Source organism: Galeopterus variegatus, unplaced genomic scaffold, assembly GCF_000696425.1.
Source record: "Galeopterus variegatus unplaced genomic scaffold, G_variegatus-3.0.2 Scaffold325, whole genome shotgun sequence".
Taxonomy (NCBI): Eukaryota; Metazoa; Chordata; class Mammalia; order Dermoptera; family Cynocephalidae; genus Galeopterus; species Galeopterus variegatus.
This window is the reverse complement of record NW_007726436.1, coordinates 151509-168750: the sequence shown is the minus strand read 5'-3', so window position 1 is coordinate 168750 and position 17242 is coordinate 151509. Positions and strand designations below refer to the sequence as shown.

Below are 17242 nucleotides of genomic sequence, written 5' to 3'. Positions count from 1 at the left end.
CCCAGGAGAGAAGGACGCCAAGTTCAGAGCCCGCTCGGAGGCATGATCAGGGAAGGCCTGACCCTGGGGGTGATCCGATTGCCCGACAGTCGTAGGAAACTTCGGGAGGGCCAGCCCAGGCTGGCAGGCAGCTCGGCAGGCTCCGAGAGCGCCCCACAGCTGCCTGCTCACCAGAGCCAGACCCCTAAGTTGCGGCGGGTGCTGCTGCGCGCTGCCCGTGCCCCCCCCCTCTTCCAATGGTTCGCTCCGAACACCCCTCGCCGCGCGGCTTGTGCTGCAGCCCGCCCTACTTCCGATTGTTGCCGGGCCCTATATCCGGTGTCCGCCCGCCCTCGGCTCCGCTGCTGCCGCGATGCTGTCCCGATCCCGCTGCGTGTCCCGGGCGTTCAGCCTCTCGCTCTCCGCCTTCCAGAAGGTACGGTCTGTTTAGGCCGGGACCCCGGCGGGTGAGGAACCTGCCGGTGGGTGGACGGGAGGCCTGGAGGGTAAGGGCGCTGCACGCCGGCCAGGCCGGACACCAAGGGCACCCGGACGCGGAGGCCGCGCGGGCTGGGCGGCTTGGAGCGGTCTTGCGGGACCTGCGGAGCCCGGCGATCCCTTACCTTCCTGAGGCAGCCTGCGTCGACCGTTTCTGCTGTACCCCACTCTCCGCGCCGGAGATGGGGAGCCGCGCCCGTCCCGACATTAGACTCAAGAGTTCTGGAGAAGGCGCGACGGAGTCCCCCGACGAATCCGGGTTGCTGTCTCCTCTCGTTCTGTTAAAATCAGTGGGTATCCGTCCCGTTGGGAAGTTGAGATCGTTTGGTAGGTCCAGTATGCTGATTGGGACTGCGAGCTCTGTGTGTTGCATTTACCTTTGGAGTTAACGAGATTCACCTGTCACCAGCACTGGGACAGCTTTGAGTGTGTACTTAAAAGAAAAGCTGTTTTTTCCCTCTTTTCATCTTGGGTGACGTCGATAAATGTCTTCTTTCTCAACAGGGGAACTGCCCTCTAGGGAGACGTTCCCTGCCTGGTAAGTTCTGCGCTTGCCGTCACCTAAAATGCTCTACTCCTGGGCAGAGGAGTATGTGAGGAAATCGGGGATGCCTGTGTTTCTCCTCATAATGTCCCAAGACAGTTTAGATGGTAGTGCAACAAAATGCTACTTAATCGCAACAGCTGTCATTTATTCATTCAGGGAGTAGTTACTGAGTTTCTCCTGTGTGTCAGGCATTATGCTAGGCACTCACTAGGGATACAGCAATTAACAATTCTTGCCCTCTTGGAACTTATGTGCTAGTGGGAAAGACAAAGTGTAAATTGCTAAATGAATGAACAGTCACAAATTTTGGTAAGTGCTGAGAAGGAAACAAATGAGGGTGGACAGAAGAGACCTCTTTGAATGGGTGACATTAAAACTGTGACCTGGAAGATGTGATAGAGCTAGCCTAGTGAAGAGGGGAGGAGAGAAAGGGAATGACATGTACAATATGTTTCCTTCCCGAGGAAGGAAAGCGGTTAGCAATATTTAGGAACTGGAAAAAGGGTGATTTGTCCCGAGCATTTGGTTAACGGAGAGAGTGGCACAAGATAGAATATGGTGTAGAGGCTATTGGAAAGAGTTTAGATTTTATTCCAATAGTTTTTTTTTTTCCTGAAGTTATTAATAAAATATCTTACATAACTTATTTTTTTATTATATGCTTAGCATAAATATTTGTTGAATGAGTCAGTCTTATTGTGGGCTTTCTTTGTGCCAAGCATTGTTATGAGTGCATTTTTAAATTAATCATCACAAAACAGTAAGAGAGGTATTATCTCTATTTTACAAATGCTTTACCCAAGACAGGAGAGGTTAAGTGCCTTGGTCAAGGTCACTTAACCAACTGTGAGGTCAAGCTAAGACTACCTGACTCCTCAGCCTTAACTCTGAACCTACCATGTTCTCATTTACTCATGTACTCAACAGATCGTTTATTGAGTGTTTACTATATGCCAACCAATGTGCTAGGTAACAGGATACAGGTGGTCTCTACCTTCAAGGATCTTATGGGCTAGCTGAAGAGACAAAGAGCAAATATACATTTATGCATACCTAAGGGAGTAATCACATTACCAGTAAGTACAGGGTATGATAAGGTGGAGAATGCAGCGGAAGTGTCAGTAAAAGCTTCCCCAAAGAAGTGACGTTTAAGCTGAGACTTAAAGATTGCATAGGGGCTGGCCAGTTCTCTTGGTTAGAGCGTACCCTTATAACACCAAGGACATGGGTTCAAATCCCCATACCAGCCACCAAAAATGAAAACAAAAAGATCTTAAAAAAAAAAAAAGAATACATGGGAGTTAGTCAAGAAATGATATTCCAGGCAAAGGGAATTGCTGGTGCAAAGGTATCAGCCAAAAGGGACTTGACCAATCATAGAAATGAAAAGGAAGCCTGTCTGGCTGGAAAAATAGGAGGGCTGGACTGTGCAGGATCTTATAAAATGTTTGGACTTTATCCTAAGAATCAAGAGAATATAAGGCATTCAGCACAGTGTCAGCTTGTAGTGGACTCTCAATAATAAACATTCTTTTCAACTGGCAATCCTGAAAAAATGTCAGTTAATGCTTTCTCCACTTTATAGACTGGCAGTACAGTTGAAAGAGCCTTGCACTTGGGGGTTTGCATTTTGCCTTGGAGATTCACCTTGGGCTAGTCACTTAACTTTTGGAAGCCCTACTTATATATGAAATGGGGGAAAAAATGGGAATAATGGCAGATGGTCATTCCACTTTAGAGAGTTGTTGTGAGTCTTGAAAATCAAAATGAGGTCATTATGTGAAAGCTTTTTTTTTATCCCTAAAACACTGTATAGAAAATCAAAATGAGGTCATTATGTGAAAGCTTTTTTTCTATCCCTAAAACACTGTATATATGAAACTTGCTGTAGGAGGAACTCTAAATTGGACTCAGGTTTCCAAAAATCAGCATCAGCTGCTGGCTTTTCTAGTTCAAAGACATGCTGTGCTTGAAAATCAAAATGAGGTCATTATGTGAAAGCTTTTTTTTTATCCCTAAAACACTGTATATATGAAACTTGCTGTAGGAGGAACTCTAAATTGGACTCAGGTTTCCAAAAATCAGCATCAGCTGCTGGCTTTTCTAGTTCAAAGACATGCTGTGCTTGGAATTTGCACTGCATAATAATTGGCTGCTGGACATAGAGGTGACTGACTTACTTGACCCTGGGGATGTTTATGAGGAGGTGAGTATAAGAGAGAACTCTCATTTGGTGTCTCCTGAGCCCATGGTTCAGAAAGAGTAATAGATTAAAAAAAAATAAGACATAAGAAAGAATGTATTCAGGGGAGGCAACTGCACTTATTAGTCATCGGTTGGGGAAATGCTGTTATCTGGCTGTGGTAAGGACAACTGGTGGGCAGAAAGGCTTCTCACCTTGTTGAGAGTGACCAGGGTGGAAGATTTCAGAAAGAGCATGGGAAGATAATAGACAAAAGGTGAGAAAATGATTTTCTCAGTCCTAGGACAAGCTGGAGACCATGGGCCCAGAGTAGCCTAGTCTTTGCTACTAGGTTTCCCACAATAAGATTTCCAGCCCATACACTCTCAGACCAAACATCTCTCCTGCTTCTCAGATTAGGTTATGTGTAGTCACAGGGTAAGCCATCACATATCTGTCTCAACCTTTAATTGTATTTGAAGACTTGGGGACTAGAGATATTTTATTATAAAAACATAGGGAGAATGAATTTTTTAGGTAAATAAGATTATAAAACTATTTTGGTCCCTGCCATCAGATTTCTCCCCTTTCCTCTCAAAACACATATCCATTGTTAAACCCACATACCCATTGCTCTCTGCTGTTAAGGCTACTTTGGTGTAAAAGTTTGAGAAGCAGTACTCTGTGTGATAAAGATTATATCCTTGCGGGGCCGGCCTGTGGCTCACTCGGTAGAGTGCGGTGTTGATAACACCAAGGCCACGGGTTCGGATCCCATATATGGGATGGCCGGTTTGCTCACTGGCTGAGGAAAAAAAAAAAAAAAGATTATATCCTTGCGGGGCCGGCCTGTGGCTCACTCGGTAGAGTGCGGGGTTGATAACACCAAGGCCACGGGTTCGGATCCCATATATGGGATGGCCGGTTTGCTCACTGGCTGAGGAAAAAAAAAAAAAAAGATTATATCCTTGCGGGGCCGGCCTGTGGCTCACTCGGTAGAGTGCGGGGTTGATAACACCAAGGCCACGGGTTCGGATCCCATATATGGGATGGCCGGTTTGCTCACTGGCTGAGGGAAAAAAAAAAAAAAAAAAAGATTATATCCTTGCTTGTAGTTGATCCTGTTCTGTCTCAGTGTTAGGGGGTCAACAGACTTCTTTTCCATTCCCAGCATGTATCCTGTGTAAGATGAGAGATGTTAATTAAGAGTTGTTTTGTTTCTTGCAGGGGTTTCCTTTTATCAGGGACCAGGTTACCCTGACAGCAGGAAGATTGCGTAAGTATTACTGGGGAGTACAGATATGTGGCCATGGGTTATTTATTAAGATACCAGTTCTAAGTTTGACCATCTGATTTCTTCACTGGCCTCCAGACCTAGAAATCAAGGTGATTATGTTGTGTCCTTAGGCCTAACCCTGATGTTCATTTTTTATGTGTGATGTACCTGTAGCATCAGCCCCATGTCAAGTTGGACCAGAAGTGTACCTTTCCTCCTCAGGTGTTTAGATTATAATGCAAGTTAAATTGGAATTTAGGGGAATAGATATAGAAGGGTGCTCCTAAACATTCTAATCGGATAGAAGTGCAGCTGAGGGGCTGGAGGTTACATTTATTGTGGAGATTGAGGGCATCCTCTTGGTAGCATAGTTATTCATTTTAGAAATAGTAAAAGTCTAGTTGAGCCCTGGGACTTTTGACTAGTTCGGAGGAAATGCTATTACTGCATAACGCAGAGTTCAGAGAAAGGCCACCCATGTGTGTTTCAGGTTAACTTCTGCTTAAGAATGTTACTTAAACACTACTTTGCATTCAAAGTATTTTCAGGGTGGTGCTCCTGATGCTCTCTAGTAACCTGTTCAACAGCGATCAAGCTTTCTCTACAGGGAGAATCTTCGAAGTGAAGGATCAGTGAATTAGCTTCTTTCTGACTGTGCATCACAGTGAGGTGGTTTTTTTATTAATTGAGAAAATGTTGGACTCAGTACTAGAAGTTTGAATTCCTTTGTTAATTTTGGAGGGCAGTTGGGCAGCCGTAAGTTTTTCAATTGTATATACCTTTTGATCTAGCAATTCCATTTCTAGGAATCTATACTAAAGAACCTGGTATACCCAGATCTCTCTCGAAGTGGCGAACAGCAGGGAATTGGTTAACCTATGGCGTATTAACACGTTCACACTATGATAAGTGGAAAAAAGCAGGTTACAAAATGATTCCATTTTCTGTTGTTTGGCACAATCCCATTAAAAACATTCTTTTTGCTGTTTCTCATATTCTGCAGTGAACATCTAATGCTTTTGTAATTTAAAAAGTTATTCAGAGAGGTTCAAAATGTATTACTTTTCTGCAGTTTAAATGAAAATTGGGTCAATCATGAACCTCTATGCAATAAACATAACAAATAACTACTTGAAAGTAAATTATGGAAAAAAAAAAAAAACCCAAACTTTGAGTGGGTTCACCCCTAATTGTGTCACCCTAATCTAATATCTGTTTTTGTGTTGTGTGTTGTCTTTTTTTCTGTAAGGTACCCACTTTATTTTTAAAATCTTTTTTGTAAAACTATTTTTGATTTTTTTTTTTTTTTTATAAAAGATGACCGGTAAGGGGATCTTAACCCTTGACTTGGTGTTGAAACCTAATCAAGAAGCTAAGTCCTTTGAAGGATCTGCAAAGGACCAAGATGCTTTTTTTTTTTTTTCTTTTTTTTTTTTTATAAAAGATGACCGGTAAGGGGATCTTAACCCTTGACTTGGTGTTGAAACCTAATCAAGAAGCTAAGTCCTTTGAAGGATCTGCAAAGGACCAAGATGCTTTTTTTTTTTTTTCTTTTTTTTTTTTTATAAAAGATGACCGGTAAGGGGATCTTAACCCTTGACTTGGTGTTGAAACCTAATCAAGAAGCTAAGTCCTTTGAAGGATCTGCAAAGGACCAAGATGCTTTTTTTTTTTTTTCTTTTTTTTTTTTTATAAAAGATGACCGGTAAGGGGATCTTAACCCTTGACTTGGTGTTGAAACCTAATCAAGAAGCTAAGTCCTTTGAAGGATCTGCAAAGGACCAAGATGCTTTTTTTTTTTTTTCTTTTTTTTTTTTTATAAAAGATGACCGGTAAGGGGATCTTAACCCTTGACTTGGTGTTGAAACCTAATCAAGAAGCTAAGTCCTTTGAAGGATCTGCAAAGGACCAAGATGCTTTTTTTTTTTTTTCTTTTTTTTTTTTTATAAAAGATGACCGGTAAGGGGATCTTAACCCTTGACTTGGTGTTGAAACCTAATCAAGAAGCTAAGTCCTTTGAAGGATCTGCAAAGGACCAAGATGCTTTTTTTTTTTTTTCTTTTTTTTTTTTTATAAAAGATGACCGGTAAGGGGATCTTAACCCTTGACTTGGTGTTGAAACCTAATCAAGAAGCTAAGTCCTTTGAAGGATCTGCAAAGGACCAAGATGCTTTTTTTTTTTTTTCCTTCAAAGAGCCAAATACAAGTCTATTTTGTGAGGGCTGGCATTTTATAGCAGTGCAGGGTGGTTCTGGACTCACACAGGGAGCTCAATATTTAAGATCCTACTCTAGACCTGCTGAGTCAGAATCTGTAGGGATAGGGCTTGCACTTGGGTACTTTGTAAAAGTCCCTCTGGGTGACACTAGGCACTCCTGTCAAGAGTCACTGATTTAAAGGTCAGATTGACCCATGGTGCCTTTAACTAGACTAAAATGTGAGTGGTTCATCTGCTAAAAGAGTTAACTTTTGTGTTTCTTTTGTAGCATTAACAACAGTAGTGTCTTCAATGTTCGCTTCTTCAGAACTACAGCTGTGTGCAGTAAGTACCTGCCTTTAGCTCTCTGCCTTCTTGGGAGTGGAGTTTTAATAGGAAGAGAAACAACTGACTGAGTTTAATTAAAGAAAAACATTAAAAAGGAAAAAATAAACTACTCGGGATTTACTTTTTGCTTTTTTTCTAGAGGATGAAGTGGTTACAGTCAAAACCCCAGCATTTGCAGAATCAGTCACAGAGGGAGATGTTAGGTGGGAGAAAGGTAAGATTGTTTCCTCTCGCATTTAAGTACTTCCTAAATGTCTCCTTCTCCCATGATAATCAGTGGAACCTATGGTTCCACCCTTGCTTTTCATATATACATACTTTCCCCTTGCCCTGTAGGAAAGGGGTCTTGTAATACATCTGCCAAAGGGGTTCTGTGGCTACTGTAGGGTTCCCCCTAACAGGTAGACTTTGATTGTTTTTTCAGCTGTTGGAGACACAGTTGCAGAAGATGAAGTGGTTTGTGAGATTGAAACTGACAAGGTAGGCTTGTACTGTATTAGAGGCAATTTTTCGTGGTCTCCCCTTAGTTAATGAAAGAAAGAGACTTAATTGTTGCTTAAAGATAATTTTTTTGTTTTTCGTGGCTGGCCAGTATGGGGATCCAAACCCTTGACCTTGGTATTAAAACACCCTGCTTAAAGATAATTTTTAACTAGTTCTAACATCAGTTGTAAAAAGTATTGGAGTAGCTTATTAAAAAGAAAATTTTTTCAGGCTTAGTTTTAGATTGCTCCATATGTATGTACTATGTACTTAGTAGCTTTAGTCTTATAGACCTTTTTTTTTTTTTTTTTTTTTGGGGCCCGAGCTGTTTCCAGTTTTTTTTTCTGTGTATCACTTGGAAACACATTTACTTAATATTGCTTTAATGTTTCTGAGAAAGGCAGAAAGGGTGAATCTTCACAATAGCAATGACTTATCACTCTTATTCTGAAAGTGAAAGTGTGTCTTTAGGTGTTTCTATGCTCAGGGACTTGCATGTCTGTGTTGCAACTCCTGTGACTCATGTTGGAGATTCTATCCAATTTTCTAATTTATCTCAATTTTCTAATGCTGGATAAAAATTTGGGCTCTTTCTCTGTCTTACTTTTTTAGACATCTGTGCAGGTTCCATCACCAGCAAATGGCGTGATTGAAGCTCTTTTGGTACCTGATGGGGGAAAAGTCGAAGGAGGCACTCCTCTTTTCACACTCAGGAAAACTGGTGGTAAAGAAGTTTTCCTGGTGGTCAAGGTCTCCAGTGTTCCCCCTTGGGATAGAGGCTCAGCATAATGTACTAATTCTGTAGTACCTCAAAGACTCTTTGGCATTCCAGCTGCCCTTAATTGAAGAGATAAGAGGAGTAATATTTATATAGTGTGAACATTGAACGACAAGTTCTAGAAGAAAAGTGTATTGAAACAATCTTATAATATTCTGTTCTTTCCATGGATGTTTCTTATGCTGGATCTTTCTTAAAGATACAATAGAAACGAAGGTTCTAAAGACAGTGATACCCCCCACCCCCCGACATGGGAGCCTTAAAAATAATACAAATGACTAGGCCCCATGACCCTGAGATTCTGATATATCATATCCTGATTATCTATTATAATTTTTTCTTTTTTTTTAATGCTCTTTAAGTGATTCTGATACATAGATAGCCAGGGCTGAGAGCCACTATTCCAAAGTAAGAAGAAGCAGTATTTCATGGTATCTGTTATGGAGAATTCAGTGTAGTTTCTTTTCACATCTATTATTTCATAACATCTCTAGGGAGGGTTGGTATTTCTTTTGGGAAGAAATGAGAAGAGTTTGAATTGAGCATCACAGTCAGTATTCTAGATTAGAAGAGAAATCAATTGTTTTTCTTACTCTTAGTTAAATGCTATAACTACTAAGGTCTATTTCTTTTTAATTGTTAAAATAGTCAAGCAGAAAGATGACAGATTGAATCATTGAGTTTGATGAGGGCAAGACCAGAAGCTCAGGGTGGGGAAAAAAATGTACACTAGAAGGCTGGGAAATGGGAATGAGTCTTCCAGTTGAAGTCCATCTACTGGTAACTTCTTACTGTTAAAACACACAAAAGTTCTTCTAATTTAAATATAAAACTGGATATGATGTCCAGATGAATAAAAATCAAAATTAACCTCTAATTTAAAGTTGTGAATTTATTCCTTGATCACCTCATTGATTTGTAAGTATGAGAGTCATCCTGGGTGAAATGTTTTGAACTTTGAAGCCTAAATGAACCCTTGATTTAACTGTTAGAAAATAAAAGTTTAGAGTATTCTTCCATAGGTAATGTTAAAATAGAAGATGACACTATCATTATTACCATAACTGGAAATATGTCACATTTATGTATGTGTTTCAGCATTTTAAGTTGGGCTTTTTTTGCTTAGTAGTTTATATTTCTTTGGGCTTAGTAGGTACTTTAAAAATACTTGCTGAATTTGATCAGTAGATATTTGTGAAATCAGAAATGCAGCTGAATTGAGCTAGTTATCTGATATTGGACATTTAGGGACCCTGGAGAATACAGAATAGTGCCTTATGTCATTGTGTGTATTTCATAGTGACGTGTATATAGCGGACACCCAGTACACGTTTGTTAATTAATTGGAGGTAGAGCTTTTTGCCACTAAATTCTGCTTAGTATCAGCGATTTGGTTGCTTTCCATTCCAGACAGTGCCAATGGCATCTGTTTTCTTGTTTTCCAGCTGCTCCTGCTAAGGCCAAGCCAGTTGAAGCTCCTGCTGCTGTAGCCCCAAAAGCAGAGCCTATAGCAGCTCCTCCTCCCCCTGCAGCACCCATACCCACTCAGATGCCACCAGTGCCCTCCCCCTCACAGCCTCCTTCTAGCAAACCAGGTAAGCCTCCAACTCCCACGTATCTTTATGTGACAGAAGAATATCTCGTTTAATATGTTCCCTCACAGGGTAAAGTCTGAGACTAATCATGGCTCTGAACAGGCCAGGTTGACTGATTGTAGAAAGAACTCTAGACTTTGTATCTGAAGATCTGGGTATGCATCCCAGCTTTCTGTTTACTAGCTCTGTGACTTTAGGCTAGTTACTTAACTTGTCTGAGCAGATGGTTCATCTGTGAAGTTGGAATAATACTAATACACCTCAGAATATCTTGAGGATTAAGTGACAGTACAGTTGAAAACACTGGCACATACTCAGTGAATGTTTCTTTCCTTCTCTGAGGCAGCTGTACCCTCTCTTCATTTTCAGTGTCTGCAGTAAAACCCTCTGCAGTCCCTCCACTAGCTGAGCCAGGAGCTGGCAAAGGTCTGCGTTCAGAACATCGGGTAAGCCTCTGAGGAGCACTTCCAGGAAAGAGGCTAAAGGGCAGTTTTGAGATGAGTAGAGTGTGGGTGCAGTGGTACCTACTTTTGAATGGCTGGTAGCTCATTCCCTTGGCCTTGACAAAGAAACAGAGTTTAGGAAGTGGCTTGTTCATAGTCATGTAACCAGCAAATGATAGAACTAAAACCCGAGGTCTTCTGAACACTTGTCCAGAGATTTTTCCACTATAGTATGTCACCAATGAAGTGCCTCGGGTAAGTAAAATATTTGCAGGGGATGGTAGCTTAGCAACGCACCCCCTCCCTCCCACAATGACACACTTCAGAGAGGTGCTCACACACTTTAGTAAGCTCTATTCCTATACTTCCTGGATGCTTAGCTGTAGCTAAGGGATACTACACAGTAGTAGTAGCTATCAGGGGCAGACATAAAACCTCAAAGAAATATGGTCAAGATTGTGGGTTCCTCTGCCTGAGAATACTTCCTAAAAATATAATAGCCTCAAAAGGTTATTGCTCATGAGTTTTCATTCCACAAGTAGCTATTCTCATGCAAGTTTTTTTGTTTGTTTGTTTTGTTTTGTTTTTTTGTGGCTGGCTGGTGTGGGGATCCGAATCATGCAAGTCTTTGTCAACAGAAATTGCCCATTCTGTAATGATTCTTAAGCTGGCTAGACCTATGCCACATTCTTCCTTTTCACAAATTGGTTTTGGTTTTTAAATCAAACCATTTCCTGGGTCTCCATTCTTGGTCAAACTTCAGGCACGTCTGAGTGTGTAGTTTTGGCCTATGTTTTCTCATTCTTGCTCAGAGGAGGAAGGCCACCAGAGGGAAAGGGGAAGCCTGGAGCTCTTGTACTCTGGTACTACAGTCCTCAGCCATCCACTCCTGGCAAGCTAAGTGCTCTCTGTGACTACATGGGAAATACCTGATCCAGTGAGACCAGATTATCAATACTTTTTTCACTTTCAGGAAAGAATGAACAGGATGCGACAGCGCATTGCTCAGCGTCTGAAGGAGGCCCAGAATACATGTGCAATGTTGACTACTTTCAACGAGATTGACATGAGGTTGGATCTCTAGCCCCTCTCATTCCCCATGTTCTTTTTCCTTGGTGAACACTCGAACTTGCCCTAGTCCCTACTTAGTGCTGATTCCAAAACTGACTTGACGGGGAAGAAGTACTTCTTTGCTTGTTGTTGACATAGAGTGATCTGTGGGTTTCGTCTTCTAATTGACTTTCCTGATACTATGCCTGCCTCCTTTGTGACTTACACTCAGCCTTTCAGACTTTTATACCTGAATCTTGTGATTTCTGATAGATCAGGCTGATAATAATCTTAAACTCTGACTAATGTCAGGTTGCCAAGCAGAGATGCGGCAACCAGGCCTACCCCTTGGGATGAAAAACCCTTTACAGCATGCCCAGAGCCAGGGCACTGCTCCCTGGTGCTTTGTCACAGAGACTGTTCTTTATGTGTGCTCCTAAGCAACTTAGGATCGGGTAGGTGAAAAGGCATAGGCTTGTCATATCTTTCACTTTTTCTAGCTTTGATAGTAAAATGGAAAGCAAATTCTGTTTTTAAATAAAAACCCAAGAATGTTAACCAGAAGGTCTAATTCACTATACCCGTTTCTGTAGTGAGCTAATTGTTGACTCACCTGTTTTCTTCAAGATTTTGATGTGTGTAAGTATCAGCACTGTAGGGAAGAGGAAGTAGTAGGGGAAAAAACAATAGGTAAATTTAACAAATATTTTTTGAGTGTTTGGAAAACTATATTATGGAAATCAAGGAGTATACAGAGATGAGTGAAAAGAGTTCCTGGCCTCCTAGAGCTTACCATCTAATTTGAATGAACACAGAGAAAAATCTAGAAAAATAAGTGTCAGAGGAGTAAAAATGAAAAATAGAGAAGAGAGTGAGATCATTTGTTTTTGAAGTTGGGGGTAGAGATAGCAAGGACAGCAACAGGAAAGATTTCTTGGAGGAAGGATATTTTTAATAGACTTTCAGAAATGACTAGCATTTGACAGGTGGCATTGTGGAGAAAGGTCATTCCAGATGATGTTAACAGTGTGGACCGTGACACAGGCAGGAAAGTACAAGACACATTTAAGAAATAGTCAAAGACCGGTAAAGAAGGTTGACTATGGTAAAGAAGGTTGGATCCGTATTTCAAGTCTTCGGGTCATCTCTTTGCTTCTTTTTGTCCTGAATATTTAGTCTGCTAACCTAACTTTTCATTAGGGAAATTTGTTTTCCTTTGGAAGGGGTCCAAAAAATAGAAGGGAGTGGTTTATTGACAGTGTGCTGTGGCATTGTTCACAGGGAGAAGGACTCTGTGGCCTGTTTCACTAGATGTCATCCTTCTATTGGGAAGGTTTCTAAAGAGACTGGATGTCATTCAAGCCAAAGATTTCTCTGCTGTCCATAGGATGTAGGGAGGACCTTGACTAATCAATCACAAAGCCTGCAGCTTATATTTCAGTGCATTAGGGCCAAATTGTACACAAATTGAATTGGGTGTTGAAATTCTACCCAATTTCTTAAGATAAAACATGTAAATATTTGTGTCCTTGAAAGATGCAGTTGGCCCAACAGCTTTGATTGGAAGGTAAATATGACAGCTGGATCTCCTTTCAGCAGCTAATTGATGTGTCACTTAACAATGACCTGAGGTCTCACTGCAGCCAGTAATCTGGTTTAGATTGAGTGCCCTTTGGGTCTTGTGCTAATCAGTTAACCCATAAGGGGCCTTTGTGAGACCTTGTCCTTTCCCATTTTGTACCAGCCTCTGCTTCCAAGGGCAGAGCTCTGAAATGGAAACTACTTAATGACCAGACAATAGCATTTGGGCAGGTTTGAGAGCAGAGATGTTTATCACTTCTCTTTCCCTCTTCTGCAGCTCTTGTGTCTTGGGAACCAGTAATGTCTTTAGGGTGGTAATCCTAGCACTAAATAAGGTTAGACTCAGGAAAACAAGCATTTTAAACCCAATCAGTCCACGTAGGCAAACTTCCTTTTTCAAAAACAAAAGGTCTGAAGGGGGGCACTTAAAGCTGTACCACATCTTATCTTTCGTGCTAATGTCAAATTAGGCCATTCTATAGGACAAAGGGAGAACTAAGCATTTGAGCCTGAGATAAATTTGATTTTTATCACGGAACTGTATTCCAATAAATACTGAGGTTTCTGCAGCAAAATGATGGGAAAGCCATTTCCCACTAACTCTTAAGTTTGTATGTGAAAAAACCAGTCCCCAAAGAACAAAGTCTGTTCACATTGCAAAGCCTTCCTTGAACGCCCTGCTGCTTAATTTGAAGGGGATAGGCCTAGGTGTACGCTTGGCCTCTTTTCTAAATACCAAGAAAACCACATCTATTGAACTAATCTTATGTTCAATAAGATTGGGGCAAGAGCTATGTCTTAATTATCTTGTATCTTGGTGTCCAGCCCTGACTCTCACATGTGGTGAGTGTTAGTACCTGTTTGAAGGAAAAAGTGGATGGAACTGCTAACTCTGGAGGGATGCAGAAGGAATCTACTGATTTTCCCATGAGTCTGAAATAACACATGCCCTGCTGTGTACAGTTATGACTGCTTTTGCTCTCATGGAGCCCATATACCTGTGGGGTTTTATTCACTAATCAGGAGATAGGAATGAATGGTGCAAGGAAGTCATAATCAGATGTGGTGGTTTTTTGAAAATAGTTCTAACAAGAATTACAAAGAATATTGCTTATTTTTTAGACTTTGCTTATACTTTGAAACAAATTTTTTTTCAGGATGGATAGTTCAGAATTTTAGGGTGGCCAGGGTAAGAGAAAAGCTTACCCAAATGTGTACATGGAGTTAGAAATCCATATGAAAGTCAGAATCAAGGCTTCGTTTGTGATCACTTTGTTTTGTAATATGTTTTTACAGTAACATCCAGGAGATGAGGGCTCGGCACAAAGATGCTTTTCTGAAGAAACATAACTTCAAATTAGGCTTTATGTCGGCATTTGTGAAGGCCTCAGCCTTTGCCTTGCAGGAGCAGCCTGTTGTAAATGCAGGTGAGTTTCTTGTGGCCAGAATTGCAGAGGTCCTGGGAGGTAGGTGTATGAACACAGACCTGCTTCCACATTCAGGGGGTCATCAGACCAAGGTTTTTTTATTTCATACCGATGGAAATATGAATATCTTCTCCAGGGATTTCTTGATTCACCTTCCTGAAACGGCATCATGATTATTTTTTCTCCACTGTCCATGAGTCCCGTTATCTTAGGGTCTGACTTCCACACTTGGTTTAGGCTCCAGGGTGACCTTTGATCTCAGGTCGATGGGCCTCATTGGGAAGTCTTGGGCTTGGTTTTTCTTTCACGGACTTGGTCCTTGTTTTCTTTCGTTTTTATTCACCTATGTCATTGAAGTGTTGACCTAACAAGCACTTCTCTTTTTCTTATGAAGATTTCTCTGTTCCCTGGAAGATTGCAGAGTGGGCATTGGCACTTTTGCAATCTTCAGCAGTGCTAGGGTCCCTAAAGATCTAGGAAAGGAAGCCCTAGTCCTATCCCATGGTGTGCTCTAGGTAGGTAGATGGGCTGTTATTTTTTTGCCCAAATGTGAACTTCTTTGTTTCTCCCATTCTTTACATGCCTTCTTGACCGGCTTTCTCCATGTTTTCCATTGGCCCCCTTTCTTCTGCCTGCCCATACACGTAGTCAACTCTCAAACTTCTCTTGGCCTCTTTTACTTCACATGTTTTCCCTGGGTGTCTTATCTAACAATACAACATATACTTTCTGTGGAAAAGATTCCCAAGCCTTTTTTCTCTTGAGTTCTAGATGTAAATTTTCAGCTGCTGTTTTGCTATCTCAAGCTAGCATATTTAAAGCCAGACCACCCCACTTCCTCCTGAATCTCCTGAAAGGAGGCTTCCCTCTTCCCCTTGTTGTGAGTGGAAAGCAGAAGGAGCAGCATCCCTACACCCCCTTTCCTTTGCACTTGTTAACCTAGCCATTCTCTGCTGAGGGAGGGCTTGAGTGGAGCTAGTTAACAAGAACTTAACGTGTACCTGTCTTACATAAGCCAGCACGTTGAGCCTTTCTGAGGGCTGTCAAAGAAAGGGATGCTCTTACACTCAGGCTCAGGGGGCTTGGGAGATACTGTAATTGGTTGGGATGGGAGTAAGTAGAGTGCCAACTACCGTTTGTAATGCAGTGGTTTTCATGTTGGTGGTCAGCTCACACTGCATCAAACACTGTAGTTTTTTACTCTGTTAATGCAAATATTACCTCATTATCCTCGGCCTGGTGAGTTGTATGTAACATGTGCTTTCTCTCTCATAGTGATTGACGATGCAAGCAAGGAGGTGGTGTATAGGGATTATATTGACATCAGTGTTGCAGTGGCCACCCCACGGGTATGTTGGGGCAAGAGGTGGGGGGTGCTGATCTTGGACCCTCAGCCTTTTCCGGGGGAAGAAGCAGATCACACAGGAGAGATCATTTCTATAATTCTATATTAGAAGAGAGTTAGTAAAAATAACCTATTTTTTTACCATACCACATTCTTTGAACATCAAACCTAAATATTTTAGACATTCTATTAATCACAGTAATGAAATAATGAGTAATGAAGGTATTCTGGGGAGGGGAGACCATTGGCTTTAGTCAAGAGAGTTGTAACTATAAAGGGTACTGTTAATCTGCAGCTGAAAATAGCTTTTTACTTCCTTCAGGGTCTGGTAGTTCCTGTCATCAGGAATGTGGAAGCTATGAATTATGCAGATATTGAACGAACCATCAATGAACTGGGAGAGAAGGTAAAATAGAAGCATGTGTATGAGCTGCTAGGTGGGTGAGGGAAGAGAGCCCACAGAAGGCCGGGTTCACCTCCAAGCAGTTCTCAAGGAGCCGGAGTCTCGTCTTGTTCCGTAAGAAGTGCATAACCCCCGAGAAAGGCAGAAGCCCAGAAGAGCTAAGCACAAATATCTTATGGAGCTTAGTATGCTTTGGTGATTGAAATCTTATCAAATGAGACCTGCTGGGAGGGGGCGGGTGGATGTCCTCTTTGAGTCCCTGGCTGTTGGGAATCATGCCTTTTCTCTGGTGGAGCACTGGTCACAGTCATCTCAGCTGAACAATGGTCATGTGGAAGCTAGGGCTGGTTCAGTTGATCTCAGGAGCTTTGTGGACTTTCTTTGGGTGGAGTATGCTAGATTGGCTTAATATTTCAGTTATGAAATCTTTGTTTTTTTTAGGCACGAAAGAATGAACTTGCCATTGAAGATATGGATGGTGGTACTTTCACCATTAGCAATGGAGGTGTTTTTGGCTCACTGTTTGGAACACCCATTATTAACCCCCCTCAGTCTGCCATCCTGGGCATGCATGGCATCTTTGACAGGCCAGTGGCTGTGGGAGGCAAGGTAGGAACCATCGCTTTTAAAGTCCTAGTGGCTAGGTGATGAGAGGGAACTCTTAGTACTAATTATAAAACATTATTCACTGTAATTTCAGATATAAGTTCTATTTCTTAGTTTGTAGTTAATAGCTTAGGCACTGAAAAGAAAAAAGTTGTAGCTAAGGCACTGATTCTCAAGTTGTGGTCTATGATAAGCATCATCTGGGAAACTTGTTAGAAATGCAAATTCTTGGACCCCATCCCAGACCTACAGAAGCAGGAGTGCAGGTGTTTCTGATTCATGTTAAAATTTGAGAACCAGGGCCGGCCCGGTGGCACACTGGATAGTGCGCCGCTTGGGGAGTGCGGCGGCGCTCCCGCCCGAGGGTTCGGATCCCACATACAGACCGGTTCCCGCTCACTGGCTGAGCGAGGCGCGGGAGCAACACCGAGGGTTGCAATCCCGTTGCTGGTCCCAGGACCGGCACCGGAGCACCGCTGAGGGGTGGAGTCCCCCGCCGGGCAC

General features: G+C 41.9%; 1 protein-coding gene across 2 annotated transcripts in view; it reads left to right on the top strand.

Annotated features, from left to right (window-relative positions):
* The first annotated feature begins 294 nt into the window (after positions 1-294).
* DLST (dihydrolipoamide S-succinyltransferase (E2 component of 2-oxo-glutarate complex)) overlaps positions 295-17242 on the top strand; it is an 18401-nt gene continuing 1453 nt past the window's right edge. The window contains exons 1-14 of one of the 2 annotated variants that reach the window (XM_008567507.1): positions 295-415; positions 982-1015; positions 4434-4482; positions 6969-7024; positions 7167-7241; positions 7452-7507; positions 8123-8234; positions 9734-9883; positions 10253-10329; positions 11300-11397; positions 14254-14384; positions 15660-15733; positions 16052-16135; positions 16574-16741. In XM_008567507.1, coding sequence (XP_008565729.1) covers positions 353-415; positions 982-1015; positions 4434-4482; positions 6969-7024; positions 7167-7241; positions 7452-7507; positions 8123-8234; positions 9734-9883; positions 10253-10329; positions 11300-11397; positions 14254-14384; positions 15660-15733; positions 16052-16135; positions 16574-16741 — 1227 coding nt within the window. In that variant the 5' untranslated portion in view covers positions 295-352. Of the gene's footprint in view, positions 416-570; positions 1016-4433; positions 4483-6968; positions 7025-7166; positions 7242-7451; positions 7508-8122; positions 8235-9733; positions 9884-10252; positions 10330-11299; positions 11398-14253; positions 14385-15659; positions 15734-16051; positions 16136-16573; positions 16742-17242 lie in introns of those variants that run through there. The other variant, XM_008567508.1, reaches the window with a different exon arrangement.